This window comes from Meles meles, chromosome 2, assembly GCF_922984935.1.
Source record: "Meles meles chromosome 2, mMelMel3.1 paternal haplotype, whole genome shotgun sequence".
Classification (NCBI taxonomy): domain Eukaryota; kingdom Metazoa; phylum Chordata; class Mammalia; order Carnivora; family Mustelidae; genus Meles; species Meles meles.
The window spans coordinates 172,055,612-172,077,332 of NC_060067.1; the positions used below are offsets into that span (position 1 = coordinate 172,055,612).

The window sequence follows — 21,721 nt, forward strand, 5'->3', positions numbered from 1 at the left end:
AGGCCAGCCATTTCAGCAAGGAAAGAAAACACTAGAGCTCTCCATATATTTATTTTTTAATATAAAATTTTGATTTTCTATGTTGGATATGGCTTATATTGGCAGAGTCTCTGCTAATGTCGTTGAAGACGTTCGGGGTGGATGGTAACAGTTAAGTGACTTGGACAACTTAACTAGTTGGACAACTCTACCCAAAGTAGGCTTCTTACTGGAGCAAGATCAGCCCAGGGAGGCAAACAGTCCTCAGCTATGGACTAGTTAACCTTGCGGTTTCCCATTTGCAGACCTAGCAAGCTTATTCACTGAACTCTAGCGCAGGTGGGGCATTACAGGTATTCAGACGGACAGAGTTCACAACTGCTCTCTTGAGTGTTTCGTCAGGATGTCCAAATGAAAGACCCTGAGAGGCGTGGACAGACTAAAAGCCGGCTTGGAGAAAACCAAGTCACAAAAATCACGGTTGCGTTTATTGAGCATCTACTATGCGCAGGCGCCGTGGGGACCACTGGCCATACGCGATCTCGCTTGGTCCTTAGAGAAGCACCATGAGGTGGACACTCTGGTTATCCCCATCCTGGGCAGGACCTGGGCTTGGGGCCCGGGAGGGAGGCAGTATGAGCCTATGTGGGGACTAATCCTGAGAGGGAGGTGGGGTGGACAGAACCGGGACCGAAGCCGGGAGTCCCTGTGCGATCTCCTGAGCCTCTGGGACGCGTTGTTCTGGAAGGTCAAGGGGAGGCAGCCCCACAACGTCGGGGACGTCACAAGAAGGGACCGGACACTAGATGACCTGTACGGTCTCTTTGCACTTTGAGTTCCATGAGCCGGTGTGAAATGAAGGACCGCAGCCTGGGCCGTGGACAGCGGGTGTGCGGACCATTAGAGACTCTGAGCTGGCTTCGGGCCGTCTCTGTGGAGGAGCCGCAGATGGCTTCCCTGTAGAAACCCAGCTCCTTTCCAGGCCGGCCGGATCCCTCACCGCAGGGAAGGGGGCGGCAAGTCTGACCTGGGCCTAAGATTTACCTTGCCAGGGAGAACCACTCAGAGCCTCCGCCTTTATACCTTCTACCGTGAAATGTTAGATTCCCTCATTATTCAGCTGAATTGTGAACATTCAGCATTTGGCAGGACGGCTGACTTCCTTCCCAAACACTGCCTAGTTTAGGAAATGCCAGACTATAAATAATCAGACCATCCATGCCACATCTGAAGGCATACACTGAAGATTTTAGGAGTCTAAATGCCCTCCAGGTTGCAGAATGATCCTGAGACAGAATAGCTTAAAAAATACATATATACATAATATAATATATATATCATAGATATATATATGATATACATGATAGATATATATATATATATGAAAGAGAGAGCCGGGGAGAGGGCATGGGTGGGGGGAGGCATAGAGGGAGAGGGAAAGTCTCCAGCAGACACCGCCCCCCTCCCCCAGCACAGTCTGGGCCTTGATTCCAGAACCTGAGTGGAAATCAGGAGTCTGGACGCTTAGCCAACTGAGCCACTCAGGGACCCCAGAATATTCAGCTTTAAATGTCATTATCATTTGATCAGAGGTTAAGCTAGAATTTTAGGAAACCCAAAGTGAAATTCTCTCTCTCCCTTTCCCTCTCTCTGTCTCTCTCTTGTCCTTCCTCCTCACCTCTAACCAAACCCCACCACACACCACTCACCCCCATCCATCGGATACCCTGTAGGAGAATACCAGCGATCCCTTAACCCTCAACAATATGATTGATTCGTGTTCACAAAGCAGGAGCAGTGGCGTGGCACAAGCATCTAGGATTTAGCCAGAAGAACAGATTCCAGCCTCAGTTACTAATTAGCTGTAGGACCGTGGGCAACTCAGTATGATTTTCTGAGTTGCAGTCTCTTCCTCTGTAAAACAGAAACGCAAGAACTTCTAATGATAATAAAAATCCTAGGATCATTTTGAGTATTACACATCATAGTGTAGGTCATTATGCTTGCAAACTGCAAATTGCTCTACAAATGTACATGATTACCATGATTATTGTAAGACGGAAACCTCCCGCTGGTTTGGAAGTTTTTTACAGAGGTGCGTATTTGGTGTAAATGCTGTGTTTGTTTTATGGATCCTCGAAGGGTTGGGATAATTAGGTAAATAAATCACTGCTAAGGCAGCATAAGGAACGGCCGAAACAGGTGGTCTTTAACTAGCCCTACGCACAAAGAAAATACAGTATAAACCATGAGGACTGAGGTCGCAGTGGGGATTAAGACGAGTCCCCAGCTAAGGACAGTTGTTGAAAGTGTGTCACCAGGCAAGCAATGGCCCTGGATGGAGGCCCACTAGTGTGATCGCGTGGGTCTGGCTGTCCGTGTCAGGCCCCCAAGCAAGATGGAGAGAGGCACGTGGCTGGGTCAGTATTGTGGGATGATGATCCTACAGTAAGAAGTCCATTTTTCAAACAGTTAAAACAAACAAACACGTATGTCTAGCTGGGGCAGAAAACGTTTTTGGGGGGAGGAAAATTGACACAGCCTATCAAAGCCACAAAAATGCTCACACAACCTTTGAGTCTAGAAAAATATCTGGGAGGGATCCTAAAGAAATCATCACATGCAAGAGGGCAAAGATATTAACTGTAACACTGTTAAAATAGGCTAAAAAAAGGGGGGGGGAAGAATCTTAAGTGTTTAGCAATAGGGGGCCGGTTAAAGGGGTCACAAACATCTGGAGGACGCCTTACCCTGCAGGCATTAAAAAGTGACACAGATGGGCACCTGGGTGGTTCCATTGGTTAAGCGACTGCCTTTGGCTCAGGTCATGATCCCAGGGCTCCTTGCTCAGCAGGGAGCTTGCTTCTCCCTCTCCCTCTGACTCTCTCCCACTGCTTATGCTCTCTCTCTCTCATGCTCTCTTTCAAATAAATAAAATCTTAAAAAAAATAGATGACACAGAAAAGATGTGTATTTTTCTCATGTGAAAAAACATTTTTGATATGTTGTTAACAAAAGCAGGTTATAAAAACTCATTACTTCTATTTTTGAAACCATATGTATGTTTGCGTGTATTATGTGTACGTTTTTTAAAGTCGTTGGGATAGTCACTAGAATAATAACAGCAGCTGGCATTTCCTGAGCGCTGGCTGTGGGCAGGGCTCTATACCCCTGGTCCCCTAACTTACTCCTCTCAGCAGCTCCCCTCCCCCACCGGAGGAACATCTCTATTCTTATCTCAGGGCAGAGGTAACTCAGGGACTGAGAGCCCTCAGTAAGGTGCCCCCAAGATCTTGCAGCTGCTAAGTGGTAGAACCCAAGTCTGTCTGACTCCAAAGCCTGGGTACGTGATCCTTTTCGATATAATCTTCTAGTCACAATAATGGTTATATTCCGACAGTGAGATGATGAACTATTTTAACATTTTCCAAACTATCTGATTATTTAAAAAAAAAACTTTTATCTTATGATAAATTCCCACTGTCTGTGTGTTTAAAGAAATAAGTGTGTTTCTTCCAGTTGGATAGGATGGGGAAGTCAACTTGGAGAAATCTATGCGTGCCCAAGGAGGTGAGTGGGCACCAGAGGCTACTGGCATTTGGATACTGCTGAAAAAGTCTCCGGCTTGTTGAATTGTCAGGCACAGGGGAATGCATAAAATAGGTCATTTATCATTCTTGGAGTATACTATCTAGAAATATGATTATTATTTCAGTTGATAATAATACAGTGCTTTTAGATAGAACACCTATTGACATCCTTGTAAATATCCTGTGAAGCAAGCCAAGAAGCTATTTTTGTACCCATGTTACAGATGAGGAGAACTGAGGTCCAGAAAGAGTAAGTAGCAAGTCCCAGGTTCTAGATCCTGAAGTAACAAAGGCTCAGTTCAAACTGAGACCGTCTGACTCTTAGTCCAGGGCTTTTATTATGATGAGGGGCTTTTGGGAAAAATTTTTCTAGAGTTGAAATGACCCCATGGGAGTTTGAGTGGGACTGGAAGTTGCAGGGTGGTTGGGCAGCAGAGATGTCTAAGTTGGACAGCAGAAAGCCGCAGAGCGCTGGGCTCAGTGAGCCTCTCCAGCAGAAGACCCTTTGTGTCTGGCTTCCGAGCAGATAGCTGGTGACCTGGGGACAGGTCCAACAGGCTCTTCCTCCAGAAAAGTAGCCTTTTCCCCTCCCTCCTCGTTTCCCCCTTCCCTCCTCCTTCTCCCCCACCCCACTTTCTCCAGTGCTCCCCTTTCTTCTCCTCCCCCTTGTAGACACACGTGGGGAAGGGAATTCAGTGACATAAATCTGACTTTCCTCAGCAAGGGCCCCTGGAAGACCAGTATTTTACCCTCAAATTTCAAAATAAGAGAAAGTCATATCCTTAGATTTCCACCTCTTACCTCAGAATCTCTTAGAGATGATCAGAGCTGTAATTGGCACTTTCCCCACCTTGGCTGCTATTGTCCTCATGACCAGCCCCCCCCCAACCCCCACCATGGAGTGACCCGTCCTGGTACACAGCCAGCTCTTAACTGCCATTCCAGTCAAGTTGATGAAGCCACGTCCCTGCTCTGGGATACAAGATTCCCAGTGTTGGCTTAGATGTTCAGTGAAAGGAGATGAGAGAGTCAGAAGGGGTAGGGCAACGATGACTGGGTTTTCCACCCTGGACTCCAGGGAAGCATAAATTCAGAGAAGCTACCAGCGACCCGCTGCCATTCTGGAGGCAATACGCTATTGTGGTTATGGGGGAACAGCTCCAAGTGAGCCTTGGATTCCTCCTCTAGCTCTGTGCGCTTGGTAAGTACCTCTCCCACCTCGGTGACATCATCACTAAAATGGCGGTTATGACCGTGCCTACCCCAGCTGTTGCTGGGTTACTAAGTGAATAATGGATATGAAGTGTTTAGACTGTGTCTTGTTTTGTTTACTCTTGTGTACATGGTAACGTGCCTGGCACATAATAGTGCTTGTTGAGTACTGGAAGAAAGAAAGAGAGCGAGGGAGAGAGAGAGAGAGGAGGAGAGCGATTGAGAAGGGAGGAAGGGAAGACGGAGGAAGGAGAGAAATAATGGGTGAATGAATGAATGAGCACATGGTAAGTGCTTAATAAATGCTATTATTATTATGGTCAAGTATAGAATTCTTCCGTCCCTCCTCTTAAAAAAATAAGAAGTCCAGGGGCGTCTGGGTGACTCAGTCAGTTAAGTGTCTAATTCTTTATTTCAGCTCCGGTCATGATCTCAAGGGTCGTGAGGTCAAGCCCCACATTGGGCAACTCGCTCAGCAGGGAGTCTGCTTGAGATTCTCTCTCTCCCTCCCTCTCTTGTCTCCCCCTGCTCATGCTCTCTCTCTCTCTCAAATAAATAAATAAGTCTTTAAAAAAAGAAAAAAATGATAAGAAGTGGTTTTATTGATTTGAATTTGATGACCTTTTTCACAAGTCTCTTGATGATGGGGCTGTCCAACTAAGAGAATGGCCAAATGTAAGCATAAACAAGGGACTTCTGGGGCCAGGAAGGACCTGAAAGATCCTTCAATTGATTCATTAGCCCACCCAACCATCGAAAGTGGAGTGGGTCATGGTCTGCTACCTTAGAACACTGCCTGGCGACTCTTCCTCTTTCTTGATCTCGCTCCTCTCTTTTTCACTGAGTAGTGGCAAGAGCAGGGACTTGGGGACCTCTGCTCTGCAAAATCCCTAGACTCAGTTTTCTCTTCACGGTGAGGACCCAGGAGTCCCTGTCCAGTCTCTCATCCTCTGGTGCCGGGAGTCTCAGGATCAGACACTATTCGACTACCTCGGTCTGCAGTTTCAAAGGACTCTGGGCGCCACCCAGCCCTTCCCCGAGCTCCCGAGGCCAAGCCTGTTCTCACCATGCTAAATGTCATTTGGCCTTTCCCTCTCATTCTCTCACAGTGTAAAGAACAGGAAAAGTTCATTGATATTTGATGAGATTCACACGGCAACTAACCTTTAAGAGAGGACAGCTTGCAGGGTTTTGGTGTGCTAACAAGAATGCACTCCATTCATGGAACACATGTGAAAACAGTCCGCTTTCCCCGACTGAGGCCAGGTCTTTGGGCATCTATCGCCACCCAAACAACATATGGCAAGCCCTTGAATGCAGAAAGAGCCATGACAATTCAACTGTCTTTCCTTAAACCAGGATTATAAACAGATCTGCCAAGTGTAGGGCAACAATTCCCTGCTTGGTAAATTTTGTCTTATTTTGGAAAATATAATTATTTTTCATGAAAATTTTATCTGTGTTAATGTAAAATGGGCTTATTATGCTATGTCTGAATGAAATAGTACACACTGGTTTTTTTAAAAAAGATTTTATTAATTTATTTGACAGAGAGAGAGATCACAAGTAGGCAGAGAAGTAGGTAGAGAGAGGGGGAAGCAGGCTCCCTGCAGAACAGAAAGCCCAATGTGGGGCTCGATCCAGGACCCTGAGATCATGACCTGAGCTGAAGGCAGAGGCTTAACCCACTGAGCCACCCAGGCACACCACACTAGTTTTTTTTTTTTTTTTAATCTCAGTTTTAAGTTCTAACACAGTAGATATTGATAAATATAATATTTGCAAAAAAAGGTCTATGTGGTCCTCAATTATGTTGAGTGGGTAAAGGGGTCCTAAGAACCAAAAAGTTTGCAAGCCACTCTCTTAAATTTACCAGAATAAGTGGGAGTCTACCAATGGATTATTTTTCATTAACTAAGTATTTACAACTTAAACTTTTTAAGCTTTTAATTTCTCCAACTTTTCATGGTGAAATCCTTTTTTTAAAAAAATGAAGTCACTCCTCTATTTTACGTTTTGCCTGAATGTAAGTATTTTGCAGCACTTTAGGCCAATGCTGAGTGGATCAAGATGTTTAAAAGAGGTTTAAGAGAATGAGAGCAAAGTTTTCTGTATCTTGAGTATGTTTCCCAGATTTTGATATCTTAACAAACTTGTACCCTGAATACATGTATAGCATTAAATAGAGCAAATCAGTAGCCTCCCTCCCCTGTAGTCACTGTCTCTTTGGATTAAAACATGAGGACTAGATTTTGCAGGCAACAATGAACGCCCCTCATAGACAAATCATTGTAAACACTAGAAGAGGAAGGAAAGCTAACCCCCAGTTCATCTACGAGTTTAGGGTAACATGATAAGACATCAAAAGATAAGAAAAGAAAATAACTGGCCAATATCGTAGTTTTAAAATAGGTTTACAGATTCTTTGACACACTTCCTTTGACAATGCCCTCATCAAGTGTGGGCTGGATTTTAGTGGTTTGCTTCTAACACAAAGGGGATGGTAGAAGTGACGATGTGTGATGTCCAGATTAGGTCATTAAAACGCTTGTGGCTTCTATTATGTTCTCTTGGATGACTCTGGGGGAAGCCAGCTGCCACATCATGAGGACACACAGGGATAGATCCAGGAGATGAAGAATTGAAGCTTTTCACCAATAGGCGTTTGAGGACTGTGGAAGTGGAATCTGCAGCCCCAGTGAAGGTGTTGGATGTCCGCAACCCTAGCTGACATCTCGACTGCAACTTCACAAAAGACTGCAATGTCATGAAAGCCAGAACACCCAGATAAGCTGATGGTCCTGAGCTGCTGATGTGCAGAAGCTGTGAAGTAAGAAATCTGTATGTATTTTAAATGCCTAAAATTTTGGAGTAATGTGGCATGCAGCAGTACCAAATTAATACAACCAATATGATTTATGACTGCAAAAATCCTATATAAAACCTTGCAACTCAATTCAGTGGTGCTATACTGAAAGTACTACAGGATGGCCAAGAAGAGTCTAATTCAGGAATGCAAGGATAGTTCAGCCTTGGAAAAATCTATTAATGTGATGCAACTTCACAGAAAAGGAACACAAAGACTTTAATTTCAACATTCATTCCTGATTAAAAACTTTTAATAAACTGAGACCAAAATCTATCCTCCTTAACTACTAAATAGTACCCACAAAAGCCTACACAGCTTCATACTTACTAATGGAGCTTTAAAAGCAGCCCCACTTAAGTCAGTGACTAAATAAATATGCTGATATTACTGTTTCCATTCAACAGTGTAGTGGATGTCTTAGCCAACATTATAGAACAAGAAAAGAAAATAGGGGGTACAAAAAGCACAAAAGAAATCAAAATGTCGGGGCACCTGGGTGGCTCAGTGGGTTAAAGCCTCTGCCTTTGGCTCAGGTCGTTATCCCAGGGTCCTGGGATCGAGCCCCGCATCAGGCTCTCTGCTCAGCCGTAAGTCTGCTTCCCCTCTCTCTCTCTGCCTGCCTCTCTGCCTACTTGTGATCTCTGTCTGTCAAATGAATAAATAAAATGTTAAAAAATAAAAAAAGAAATCAAAATGTCCTCAATTGTGAGTAATAAATGTCTGTAGAGAAAAATCACAGAGAATTATGAACACAGACTATTAGGACTAACACGAGGGCTCGACACAACTGCTGGCTACAAGTTCCAGCTACAAAATTAATAATATTCCTATATACTGCAATAACCAAACAAAAATATAATCAAATAAAAGATCTCGCTTTTAACAGCATTAAGATAACCAGGTCCCAAGGAAAAAAAACCTTAAAAAAATGGGAAAGATCTTTTATGGGGAAAATTATAAAATTATAAAACATTAAAGATCTGAATGTATATACAGATATACAGTACCATGTATATACAATTGAAAGATTTAATATCATAAAGTCAATTCTCTAGACATTGATAAATGAATTCTATGTAATTGCAATCAAAATCTCTAGTTTTTGTGTGTGTGTGTGTGGCATTTTCCTAAATGTACACAGAAGAGCAAAGGGCCAAGAGAAGCTCTGATACTTTTTTTTTTAAAACATATTCAAAACATATGCTTTTTATTTAAGTGTGAAATTGATGGGCTACAAAAGAAACACTCCCAAGTCTATAATATAAACTACTAAGTAGTTTATAAATACAGTAACCAGATATGATGATTCAGTACAAGCGCTAATATTACAGTAAGATCCTAAAAATGAATTTCCTAACTTATGAATCAAAAACTAAAATCAATTATTTAAATGCAAGGCATAAATAGACCCCAACTCTCTTTTGTCCAGTTTTGTGTCTAAGCCAGTTTCCTGATTTTCTTTGTTGTTTTCTGTTTCTGATTTCATTGGTTTCTGATCTTTTAAATGTTTTTTTTTTCTTCTTGGGTTTATTATACTCTACTTTTTCTACTTGTTTAAGGTGAAAAGCTTTGATATTTTTAAAGAGGACTAAAGCAAGGAGGTATTAAGACTTGTTACAAACAATATTAAGCTTATGATAAAATAATAGCAATAAAGACAGTGCGATATTGGAGGCGAGACAGGTGAACCGGCCAGTGGGTAGGTAATAGGAGAGAGCCCCAGGGGACACCCATACGTGGAGCCTGCGTATATGATGGAGATGGCGTCATACTTCAATGGAGAAAGGACAGGCTGTTCAGTAAATGGTGCTAGGATAATCGAGGATCTATATGGAAAAACCGGAAACCTTAATTCACACTGTACATAAAAATAAGTCCCGTGGATCTAATGATCTAAATATAATGATCAAAACTATGAAGTATTTGTAATACAGGAAAAAGTACTGATGAGCTCAGGCTAGGGAAGGAGTTCTTAAACATAAAAGAAAAAGCACCAACCAGAGAGGAAATGATTGATATATTTAACTACATTAAGATGGACAAGTTCTGTTCATCAAAAGATACTATTTTATTTATTTTTAAAAAATATTTTATTTATTTATTAATTTTTTGAGACTGAGAATGAGAGAGAGAGAGAGAAAGAGAGAGCACATGGAGGAAGGGAAAGGGACAAGCAGACTCTAGGCTGAGCTGAGCCCACTTCGGGGCTTGGATCTCCCACCACCCTGAGATCAGGACCTGAGCCTAAACCAAGAGTTGGATGCTCAACCCATTGAGCCACCCAGGTGCCCCCGAAAGATACTTTTTTAAAAAGGAAAAAGATGAACCATAAGCTGCTGGGAGAACATATTGGCAATGCACGTAATTGATAAATGATTCCTATCCAGACTGTATAAAGAACTCCCACACATCAATAAGAGAAAGACAAACAACAGCAGAAAAATGGGCAAAGGGCTTACCAGTAATTTCGCAGAAGATGAAAAATAAGTGGCCTGTGAACTTGTGAAAAGATGCCCAACTAATTAGGGAAATGCAAATTAAAACTGTAAGGCAGTACCATTTTACACCTACCGGTTTGACAAAAGTTTAAAAGTCTGATGAGCTTGAGGAGCGACTGCTTACCCTGCTATCGGGAGTACAAACTGAATAGCCAGGTTCAAAAACAACTCGGTGTTATCCAGGCAAGCTAAAGACTCATGTACAGTCCGGCTAAGTAATTCCTCTCCTGCTGGTGTTCACACTACACAAGTCTAGCAGTGGGCAGCACGAAGATCGTATAAGAAGCCTCATAGCGGTAATGTTTTAATAGTAAAAAGCTGAAGACAGCTCAGATTCCATTAGCAGTAAAATGGAAAATAATTTGTGGCGTTTGCATACAATGAAATACCGTACAGCAGTGAAAATTAATAGATGACTCCTGGCTGAATGTCAGAAACATCATGTTGCATTAAAATGCAAATAAGCGTCTGCCTTGGGCTCAGGTCATGATCCCAGGGTCCTGGGATCGAGCCCCACATGGGGCTCCCTGCTCCGCAGGGAGTATGCTTCTCCCTCTCCCACTCCCCATACTTATGTTCCCTCTCTTGCTGTCTCTCTCTGTGTCAAATACATGAATAACATCTTTTAAAAAAATGCAAATAAGCTGAAGAGTCTGTTCAGCGTAACTCCACTTACTCAAAGTTAGGAAAACATGCAAAAGTGAACAATACCTACACAAGGGGTAAAACTATACAGAGAAGCAAAGGAATGACAGACACAGTTTAGGATGGTGTTTGCATCTGTCTGGGGAGGGTGGGAACAAGAGGTAGAAGGAATCGGATGAAGGACTATATGCACTGCCTTCCATTTTCAAATGTTTTTCAATGAAGAGGTCTTATTACTTTAATGAAAAACCCAACAAAAACTTTTTCTATTGACTTATTTATTATCTTTGAAAAACAGAACCTGAAACAAGAGAACTTGAAATGTTCAACAGTTGTTGAATTCCATGCTTATCAGTCATGGAATGAATAAGTTCCTATTAAGGAAAATCAATTAATGGATAATTAATTAATACTAACATATTAATAATAATTAATATTAAAGAAAATGGATTGGCTAACAGTGAACAAAATTAAAGCATCGATCCCCAAGCAAAGTGACTGAGTTGGCCTCCAGACCCTAGATCCAGACTGCCTGGGCTGTAAACTGGCTCTCTGCCTGTTAAGTAGTTTTTTGATCGCTTCCTTCCTCAGTTTCCTCATCTATAAACTGGGCCTAATGAGAGTGAATCCCTCGCAGGGAAATTATAAGGATTGTATGAGTGGATGTCAAGTGCTCAGAACAGCCCCTACCACACAGTAAGCACTGGGTATGAGCCTGTTTGTAAACAAATAAATCAAACCAAGTGCAGAGGAGCTTGGGAAGGACCGGGGTTGGGGGGAGCGGAATTTCAAGGCATCTTCACAATCCCGAGATGGCCTGGCCTGCACCCTGCGCGCTGGGACAGCTTTGTGGCTCCCTTTCAGAGGATAAGAAAAGAGTTTGGTATTTTGTGGCAGATCTGCTGACAAGGGAGTGACAAATACCACTTCAGCCCACATCACAAAATACACTCACCCGTAGCCTGACTGTCCCAGGAGCCCTGCTCCAGGGAGGAATGTGGGGATCTCAAGCTCATCGTGGGTCCAGTTATTCGAGACCCAGAGGCTTATGTGCGGTCCTGTTCCCTTTAGCCTGGTTGTTTGGTTGACCTCACATGTGCCTGGCCACTGCCCTCCTCTGTGTATCCGCAGGAGAGGAGCCTTGCAATGCCAAGGTGGGGGGTACCCCCTTCTGGGGTAAAGTTCTGAGGCGCCCTGATTCCCAGAGCCGCTCAGCTGCCAGCCTAGCGCTCAGGGACCCGGGAGGCACTGTCTTGCCGCAGGAAGCACCACACAAGGACCTCACACAAAGAACCAAGCCTGCCTGACGTCCACCCTCACCAAAGATTTGAGATGAGTTTCTACTCCCAGGGCCTTCTCTAAATTGTGTTAAGTGCTATGTTTACCTGCTGACATTTTCTCCTTCAGAGCCTGGAAACTAGTCTCTCCTCCTCCCTGGCTGGTGAAATGGCTTCTTGCTCTTATCATACTGCCGGTGACAGCCATGGATCCATTCCAGAAACCTTTACTGAGCGCTTGCTATGTACCAATTCCCCTACAGTTGACTCCAAAGCCACTTCTGCACCCGAGGCGGGGTACAGGCCGGCGGGACTCTGTCACCAGCTAGCCTAGCCCAGCGGTTGTTGCCAAGGAAGACCATTTGTCCTGTGGCAGAGTTGTTTGGGACCTGCTTTTACATCTTTTACGCTTTGGGGCCCCTTAAAAAAAAGCCATTGTTTGGAATCATATGCTTCAATAGACATCTGTGTGGACTTGTGCGGTAATGATTGTGTTGTTACTAGTCTAGGTGTGGCCTAGAACCTGCTTTTGCCCTCGCCAGACCACATCAGGTGCTGGTCTGCTTGGAGGTGGCCTTGGCCTCCACTGGGGGCCTTTCCAGCTGCTGTGGAAAACAGAGGGCCACAGAGCGGCCCTCGGCGTTTTCCACAACAGCTGTGCCTTCACAGCAGGATCCGTTTGGATCTGCAGAAAAGCTCCAAAGCCAGATGGCTGCCTGTCAGGGGACCTGGACCAGTCTCAGGCTGGCGGCAGGCTGAGAGGCATGTGAGCAAGGCAGGAGGGACCCTTCCCAGGCAGGACTCTGGCAGTGGGGTCTATGCACCTCTAGAAAGGAAAGCGAGGGTACATGGCACAGAAGCAGCAGCCCCATCTAGGTGACTTCACTTCCAGGAAGCCCCAGGGCTCCTGCCTGGTCCCAGGGAGCCTGCTGCTCTTGGGTCCTTACGGTTCAGCTCCTTTGGGTCACCGGTCCCCTCTGCCAGGCACCAACTGGTACTCCAGGGGTGCAGTGTTCTCACCGGATAAAACCACTACGGGCAGATGGGCCCTATCCCGCTGTAGGAGGCACAGATGCCCAGAAAGAAGCCTCTCAAAGGCAGGCCTGCAACAGCTCTGCCAGGACAGGCCCAGCCGGGGCTCTGTGGGCAGCCCCCACATCCTGGCCGCGGTGGGGTGGGGAGCTGCCCGGGGCCCCCTTCTCTCCTGGCCGCTGTTTGTGGTGACTCACCTCTGGTTCCCAGGAACGCTGTTATTTTTGGCCCCGATGTTATTAAGGTTGTGCCCAGATTCCCTGCAAATCAGCAATTAAGGAACACGGCCCCCTTTTTCCCCCCTTGCCCCTCCCCCTCGCCGGGAAAGCATGTGAACACCAGGTCTGGGGAGCACGCAAGGCCAGCGGCTCCCCCACAGTCCTCTGCCCATGCAAGGCCGGCTGCCCCCACCCGGGGGCTTCGCTTCCTCCCGGAGCCTCCTCTGGGCAGCCCCGCCTCTGCAAGACCTCCGCACCCCAAACCCGCCGCCGCGGAGAGGGAGCGGCGGCGGGCAGGCTCTCCCTCGCCTCCCTGCGGCGCAGCTGGGTGAGGGGCTGGCCCGACGGGCTCACGGCCCCCCCGGGGGGTCTCTGCAGGGGCCGCGCCGGCCGCGGCCTGGGGAGCGGGGCCGGGCGACCGCGGGGGAGCGGGAGCCAGCCGGGGCGCTGCCGTAATCTGCCGGCCCCAGGCGGGCGCCTCCCCTCCGCCCGCGCGCGGAGCTCCCGGGCCGCCCGATAGCGCGCCTCTGCCACCGATAAGGCCGTCGGAGGGCCGCGCGCCGCGACCGCCCGCCTCCAGACGGCCTCCCGGCCCGGCACAGGCGCGGCGCGCCCCGCAGCCCCAGCTGCTCCCACAGCGGACCGCGACGGACCCCCGGCGGGATCCTGGTTAGGGACCGGCATGCCCTTCCCGAGGGGCCTCCTCAAAGTGAGTGCTTGAGCAGGTGCTCGGGAGGGACGGGCGGTGCTCGGGAAGGCGGGGGCCGGCGAGGGTGCCGGGCGGGCTGCGTGCTCGCCTGCGGCCCCCCGCCCCCTGAGCTGCAGGCTTTAGAGCCCCGTCAGCGCTCAGTCGCCTGGTCGCTGAAGGTGGCAGGTGGCTTCTGCTTGACTCCGTTAGTTCAGTTCGTGTGTTTTACAGCCCGAGATTTGCTGTCAGATTGAGTTCCCCCTACCTGGTTCCCTGAATGTTGTCTTGTCTGCATTAGGGGCTGGGAAGAAGGATCTTTGGATTCTAGTCCTCCTTTGGTCTATTGAGATTCTAGAAGCTTCCCTTTGAGTCCACAGAGCAATGTCTATTTCAGTTGTGTTTTCACAGGCCAGTGGCCCTGGAGGAGAATAAGGACACCTGAGAATTTGGGCTGCTCTAACCGGGGCCTGGGTCAGCCTCGTTTGGGGGGGGGGGGTGTCCGCAATGACCCACAAAATTCAGTTACCTCATCGTGGCACCTTCCCTGTTCTTGAAGCTCTGAACTTTGGATTTATGCTGCTAACTTACCAGACGGGGAAAAGTCTAAGAACGAGGGACAAAAGTTCCAGAGCGGCTCTGGGAGCTGGGGTCTGGTGGAAATTCTTTAAGTGGTAATGGAGCGTTACAGGGGCCACCCTATCCCACCCCCAATTCTCCTGTGATGATAGGATGCACCACCATCTAGCAGCAACGCCGCCCGATTGTTTTTTACGTGTCCTGTGTCAGGGTGTGGTTGTTGGTTTGGGTGGGGGATTCAGAGGCCAGGGGTGGACCCCAGGCCACATGCTCGGAGGGACCCTAGTGTAGTCACCTGAGAAAGCATCGAGCCCTCTAACCTGTGTAGACGTGTGTGGGTACAAGGGAAACCACATGAAGTGGGGATTTCTTTCTAGCGGTTTCACATCTTCACAATTTGTCTTCCTGGTGATTGATTTTCTTCCCCGGGAAGGGGAGGGACTGTGCCTGAAACTCAGGACTCCAGCTGTGAGCCTCGCTGGCAGCAAGCAGGAGCCAGCTTAGGTACATCTGAGGCTTTTCCTTTCACTGACCCGGCACCCTGAGGCCACGGTTGCAAAGGGAGTCTTGGAGGCTGTTCCTGACAGAACTCAAGAGCTTGGGGAGGGGACCTGAGTGGCACAGCAGGCACAAGACCCAAGACAAGACGTCTTGCAAGAATAAGGAATGGGTATGACAGATGTTTAAAATGAGCATGATGACTTTCACCACCCAAATAGCCTAGGGAAAGCCATATTTTTTTCTGGCTACTGGGTCTGCTGTGCAGCTGGAAATGAAAACAGTAGAAAAGGAAGCACAAGCATGGAAGGTTGTTTTGTTTTTGTTTTTTAAGATTTTATTTATTTACTTGAGAGAGAGAGACACACACCGTGAGAGAGGGAACACAAGCTGGAAAGTGGGAGAAGGAGAAGCAGGCTTCCTGCTGAGCAGGGAGCCAGATATGGGTTCAATCCCAGGACCCCGGGATCATTACCAGAGCTGAAGTCAGATGCTTAAGGACTGAGCCACCCAGATGCCCCGGAAGGCTGTTTTTTATAAGCAGGGTCATATCAACTCAGCTGACCCTAGACTTCAGGGGCCAGTTACAATTAGTTTCTAAAACCCAGGTTGTCACCCCTTCTTCCCAAATAACTTGGCCAGTGTCTTTGAAAAATCAGCTGACTTATTTTGAATTTAAGCGAAGGGAAGCCTATTGAGAAAGGCTGTTTGTTGTTGTTGCTAAAAAAATTAAAGAAAGTAAATAAGACAGTTGGGTGCCTTCTAAAGGTGAAGACACTGACAATCTTTGTCCTCAAGGTCTGTCCAACGTTTAATAAACATTCATCATGTCTTCTGTTGTAAGCACTGGAAATACAGCAGGGAAGGGAACAGAGCAGGCGCAAACCCCTGCCCTTCCGAGTTTACACTCCAGCAGGTCAAGGAGACAGAGCGGAAACAAAATAAATGAATACTCCTTTGCTGAAAGATGAGAAGTGCAGGGGCAGGGAACATGCAAGGGGGTTAGGAAGCCTGGGAAATTCGCAGTGTCAATAAGGCACTCCCAGAGAGTGTCCGTGAAGTTCACTTTGGCTGCCGTGTTTCAAACTTAGATTCCATGAGACCGTTCGTAAGGATTACAATTTGATGTCAAAAATGTTAAACGTTAGACTTTGTCAATGTCGAGAAGCTACAGATTTTTCAGTTATGTTCTCACTGTTGAGATGGATTACCTGTAGAATCCAAGAGAATTCCTGATATTTGGGGAAGCAGTTATCTGAGTCAGGTTCTCAGGGTATTGAATTGGAGGCTTTTCTTTCTGGCTGGCCCACTTGGTTCAATGACATTTTAATCAGGGCTCTACTGTTTGTGTGGCTAGCATTTCTAATGTCAAACTGCTGATGATTGGATTTATCCATTATGATTTTGGGGGGAAACTTGGGCACTGATGACTTTGGTTAGCAGCATTTAAAAAAAAAAAGAGAGGATATTGGTTTTCATACTTCCCTTAAGAAAAATTAAAAAAGCAATTGAGCAAAGACTTGAAGGGGGTGAGAGAGAGAGACACGCACGACTTTGGAGGAAATAGCACATGCAGAGGTCCTGAGTGAGGCCTGTGAGAATAGTGGGAAGAACCAGGAGATGAGTGTGGCTGCGGCAGAGGGAAGAGGGCAGAGTCTGAAGGGGTGAGGTCAGAGAGATGGTAGGAGGGAGAATGGGGAGAGGGCAAGGGTACAGAACATCTAGGGTCTTGTACAGCATTGTAAGAAGGTTATTTTTACCCTGGGAGACACAAGAAGCATTACACGATCTTGGGATTAGACACATGGTATCATTTGACTTCTTCCTCTACCTCTGACTTCCTAATGCCTTTGAAACCAAACCCAGGAGTGGCCAACCAAATAGAGCCGCCTACTAGACTGTGGCAACGCAGTTATCACTGACCTCTCCTGCGTTTGTTCTTAGCCTTTTTTTTTTTTCCCTCTGAGATACACAGGGCTGGTTGTTGACATAGTTCTGCATGATCTATTTCATGGCCCTGCCCGGATATTGATAATCCTCTCCTCCCTTCCACTCTCCAATTTAATGAGAAAATAAATAGTGCCCCAGATGCTCTTTACTTAAAAAAATTGTCATGGGTAAAATAAAATGAAAACAGAAGCCACTCTAAAATCCCAATTCGTATGCAGTACGGTAATGTGTAATCACAGCTGCTGATCCTTCGCGGCTTCCTCTGGACCTCCACACGGATAAAGCAGACTGTGGTTCTGGAACACGAGCTGTCAGCAGAGCTCATCGAGTGTAAGCCTGTGATAGTAGCGTTGCCACAAAGGGGGAGACTTGGATTTGCTCTAAGTGTTTAAAAAGTACAAATGGTCTTTCTACAGGGCATCTCGCCCTCCAGGAACCCTCCTTTACACACAACCGTGGTGGTTTTATAGAAAGGCAAGTCTCAACGCATCAGTCCCCTGCTTCGAATCTTCAGTGGCTTGGGGGCGCCTGGGTGGCTTAGTGGTTGAGCAACTGACTTGATTTCAGTTCAGGGCATGATCTCAGGGTTGTGAGATCCAGGTCTTCGGGGAATTCAGACTCAGTTCCCAGGAGGGAGTCTGCTGAGACTCTCCCTCTCCTTCTGCCCCAACCCCTGTTTGCAAGCTCTCTCTGTCTCTAAAATAAATACGCTTGGTTTGGACAGGCGTGCAAATGTGCAGATGCAAGGCGAGGATAAATCGAATCTTCATTGGCTTCACATTCTTTAGGATGGAATCCAGACTCCTTAACGACACCCCTCCATCTTTCCCATCCTGCTTCCTACCCCTTGGCCCCATGAGAATTGCTTCGGGCACACCCAACAGCCTGCACTTGGAAATTTTTATACTGTATTTGTGAGTTTCACCTGGGAGGCAGTGTGCTTGCCTCGTTCACTGTTGTGTCCTGGGCATGTCGCACAGTGCCCGGCAAGTAGCAGGTGCTCGTGAAAGCTGGTTGCATTCATGAATGAACGGCACACTCCTTGTAGAAACACCTCAGGACCGGTTCCTGCTCACTAGTTTGGTCACAAACCTACAATCAAAAATTGCCCTAGTGGTTTCCATGTTGACCTTTAAGATACTCTGCTGCTGGGATTTTTTTTTTTTAAAGATTTTATTTATTTACCGGACAGACAGAAATTACAAGTAGGCAGAGAGGCAGGCAGAGAGAGAGAGGAGGAAGCAGGCTCCCCGCTGAGCAGAGAGCCCCATGCGGGGCTCGATCCCAGGACCTTGGGATCATGACCTGAGCCGAAGGCAGAGGCTTTAACCCACTGAGCCACCCAGGTGCCCCTGCTGCTGGGATTTTTAAAAAACTCACAAGATAGTTTCTCCTTCCTCGGAGCTCCCCTTGCACTTTCTTGGAAACTTCCTTTAGAGCCTTCTCATTGTCTCTCTCTTTACACTTATTTACACGTTGCTCATCTCCCCCAAGCTGGGGGTGGCTGGAGCTGACTCACGTTTGAGTCATTTCTCCTATTGTCCCTGGCACCAACCACGGTCTTGAACGTGGGGCTGAACTTGTCCAAACCAGGCGCATTGATTGAGTGTTAGGCTTATGTTGGGTCATTTATTTGGAAAATAAATCAACAGGCCCTGCGGGGAGTCAGCTGTCACAGGCTAATGGCCCAGCTGGCTGAGCGACTGGCCCAGGGTGGACCGAGGCCTGTGTGACTCTGCTCAGGGCACATTCAAAGTTTGTCATCATTGTCTCTGACAGGCAGCGACAACCAATTAGAGATCTGGTGAGAAAGAGAATTGTTTCCTTCCCTGCCTCCCACTCACCCCTAACCACACCATCCCTCTGCGGCCGGTTCTCTGAGTAGAGGCTGGTTTATCTCCTGAATTTGCTGTCACGACGCAGGAAGGAAGGTGCAGTAAGGGCGGAAGCCGTCCCACCGCTCCTGCGCCTGGCCAGCCAGTGGCTGAAATCAGCGAGGAGTGGAAGGTGGAACGGGATGGAGGCAGCCTGCGGTGCCAGAGGGAGAACTTGCTGAAGGGCAGATTAAGACCAACAAAATCAGCAAAGCACCCCTGCGCTCCTACCCAGGGGCTGGAACCTGGGCTCCCTCCTGAGAGAGCTGTGGCCACCAGTTGTCACTAGGAGACAGAGGCGGAAGGTGGGGAAGCCTGTCTCGCCCTGCCCGGGACGATATCAGTCAGGAAACTGCTCTGCCCTTTCCAGGAGTGGATTCTGTAAGAGACAGTACCTGGTTTCAATTTCTTTTGGGAAGCTAGTGCCTAGAAAAGCTGAAAAGAAGCTGGCTTCAGTCCAGTCCTGTTCTCTGACAGCAGGCTATTGATCAAGGATGATGATGATTTGCAGACAGTGGAACTGATTCCAGCTCCTCGGAGAAGACTTTCTGGGCCGCACTCCCTTGCCCACTCTGGCAAGCTCTCCTTCCGGGGGCGGGGGGTGGGGGGGGTTGGGGGGGGTCATGGTGTATACTGTGGCTTTCCTTTTCTCCAAGGGTAGGGAGGGGCTGTGTCACCGGCAAGTCCCACCTTGGGGCTGGCTAATATTTCTGTCTAACGGTGTGATTCAAGGGTTCCAGGAGAATCCCCATCCTCCAAAACTATCCCCCTGGATCCGAGGTGAAGCCTGAAGTTACACCATTCGAGATTATTCTTCAGGTTCTTAAAGGGGTTTTGATCTCTAAATATCTCCTATTAAGTGCATACATTTAAGCCTTTATAATAGGATCTTGAATTGTGCAGATGCAAGGAAATAATTCTTACTCGCATGGGATTAGTTGAGAATTTAGGCAAAAGCAAGGAGTGGGATTTAGGGCAGGTTTGGAATAGGGGCACGGGGTGGAGTGAGGTGCTGGTACAGTGGGGTGGAAGGAAAGAGAAGCTTGTTCTCTTGCCTAGGACCGTGGCTGGGCCTCGGATTCTTTCCTAGCTATTTGTCTGTCCCAAGATCTGGGTCCCAGGACACCTCCCTGTCGCAATGTGGAGTGTGCAAGTCGCTGAGCGATGCTGGGTGGAAGTGGCAGCAGGGACTGGAGTTGGAGTCGCCGGACTGCGAACACCTGGTGCACAGGCCATCCTGGCCATGGGGTCAGCCCGGGAGCTGGCTGAGCTTCTCGGCTCCACTGCCAGGGTTGATACCACTGTGCCCTTCCTTTGCAAACACCGTGTGGAACTGGCCAGGCCCTTGGGCCCTTGGGCTCTCCCAGTCATAGAAATTGACAAGAGGCCAAAGGGGAGTTCCAGGCAAGGCTTTATTGGGGTCTGGGCTTGAGCAGAAGGGAGGCAACACAGTGTCCTCAGGCTGCCTCCCCGAAGCAAGGTGGGAAAGATTTTCTTAAAGAAACTTAGGTGGGAGATGCACCTGGGTGGCTCAGTCAGTTGGGCATCTGACTCTTGGTTTCAGCTCAGGTCACCGTCTCATGCCTCGTGAGATCCAGCCCTACATTGGGCCCACACTCAGCAGGGAGTCTGCCTGAGGCTTTTCTCCCCCTTCCTTCCTCCTACTCACACTCTCTTGCACGCTGTCTCTAAAATGGATGGATAAAAAAAGGATAGGGGCACCTGGGTGGCTCAATGGGTTAAGCCTCTGCCTTCGGCACCGGTCATGATCCCAGGGTCCCAGGGTCGAGCCCCTCATCGGGCTTTCTGCTCAGCAGGGTGCCTGCTTCCCTTCCTCTCTCTGCCTGTCTCTCTGCCGGCTTGTGATCTCTGTCTGTCAAATAAATAAATAAATAAAATCTTTAAATAAATATTAAATAAATAAAGGATAAATAAATCCCCCCCCTTTTCTTTAAAGAAACTTCGGAGGGAAAATGACAATGTTTAAGCAGGTGGAGGTGAGGTTTCCCTTGGCGCTTATGTACCTTAGAGATCATGCTTTTCCATACATTGTATATCTCATTAGCATGTGAAATCCCCACCCCTGCACATGATTTTTAGCATTTAAGTGAGGGAAAGGTCACTGGAAGGTAGATCTGCATCACTGTGCACGTCTGCTGCAGACTGCTTTGGTCTGGATCTCACTAGTTCTTTCAGGCGGCTGGCTCCCTCCTTGAAGTTGATGTCCTGTTTTCTGCCTTCCTGTAAGACAGATTGCTTAAGAAACACAAACTCAGGGCGCCTGGGTGGCTCAGTGGTTTAAGCTGCTGCCTTCAGCTCAGGTCATGATCTCAGGGTCCTGGGATCGAGTCCCGCATTGGGCTCTCTGCTCAGCAGGGAGCCTGCTTCCCTCTCACTCTCTCTGTCTGCCTCTCTGCCTACTTATGATCTCTCTCTGTCAAATAAATAAATAAAATCTTAAAAAAAAAAAAAAAGAAACACAAACTCAGGAGTTTTTTTTTTTTTAGGGATTTTTTTCCTTTATGGTACAGTCACATTTCATTAGGGTTTTGGAATGGGCCTCGAGTCCTGTCCCTATTCTGTCTCAGAATAATATAGTTTTTATTATTATTATAATAGAATAATTATATAATATTAATATAACAGCGGCCGAGCAGTGAATTAACTGCTCCAAGTCCCACGGCTGGATTGCCGACTTCTGTCTGTCCCCTGACTCTCTACAGATGGGTGCTGGCCGGTGTGTGTCTTCCTCACATCAAGGACCGGTCACATGGAAATTATTATTCTGTCTGCCTGTCTCCCCACTAGTCTGCCT

The 21,721-nt window shown here is 47.3% G+C and overlaps 1 protein-coding gene across 12 annotated transcripts in view; it reads left to right on the top strand.

The window, feature by feature from the left end:
* Positions 1 to 21,721, top strand: part of ANK1 (ankyrin 1) — a 207,011-nt gene that overhangs the window by 65,415 nt on the left and 119,875 nt on the right. Inside the window, exon 1 of one of the 12 annotated variants that reach the window (XM_045994195.1) lies at positions 13,468 to 14,029. The exons of the other annotated variants lie outside the window; for them this stretch is intronic. Within the exon in view, the coding sequence (XP_045850151.1) occupies positions 14,003 to 14,029 (27 nt within the window). The 5' untranslated portion in view covers positions 13,468 to 14,002. Of the gene's footprint in view, positions 1 to 13,467; positions 14,030 to 21,721 lie in introns of those variants that run through there. 12 annotated transcript variants of the gene reach the window in all.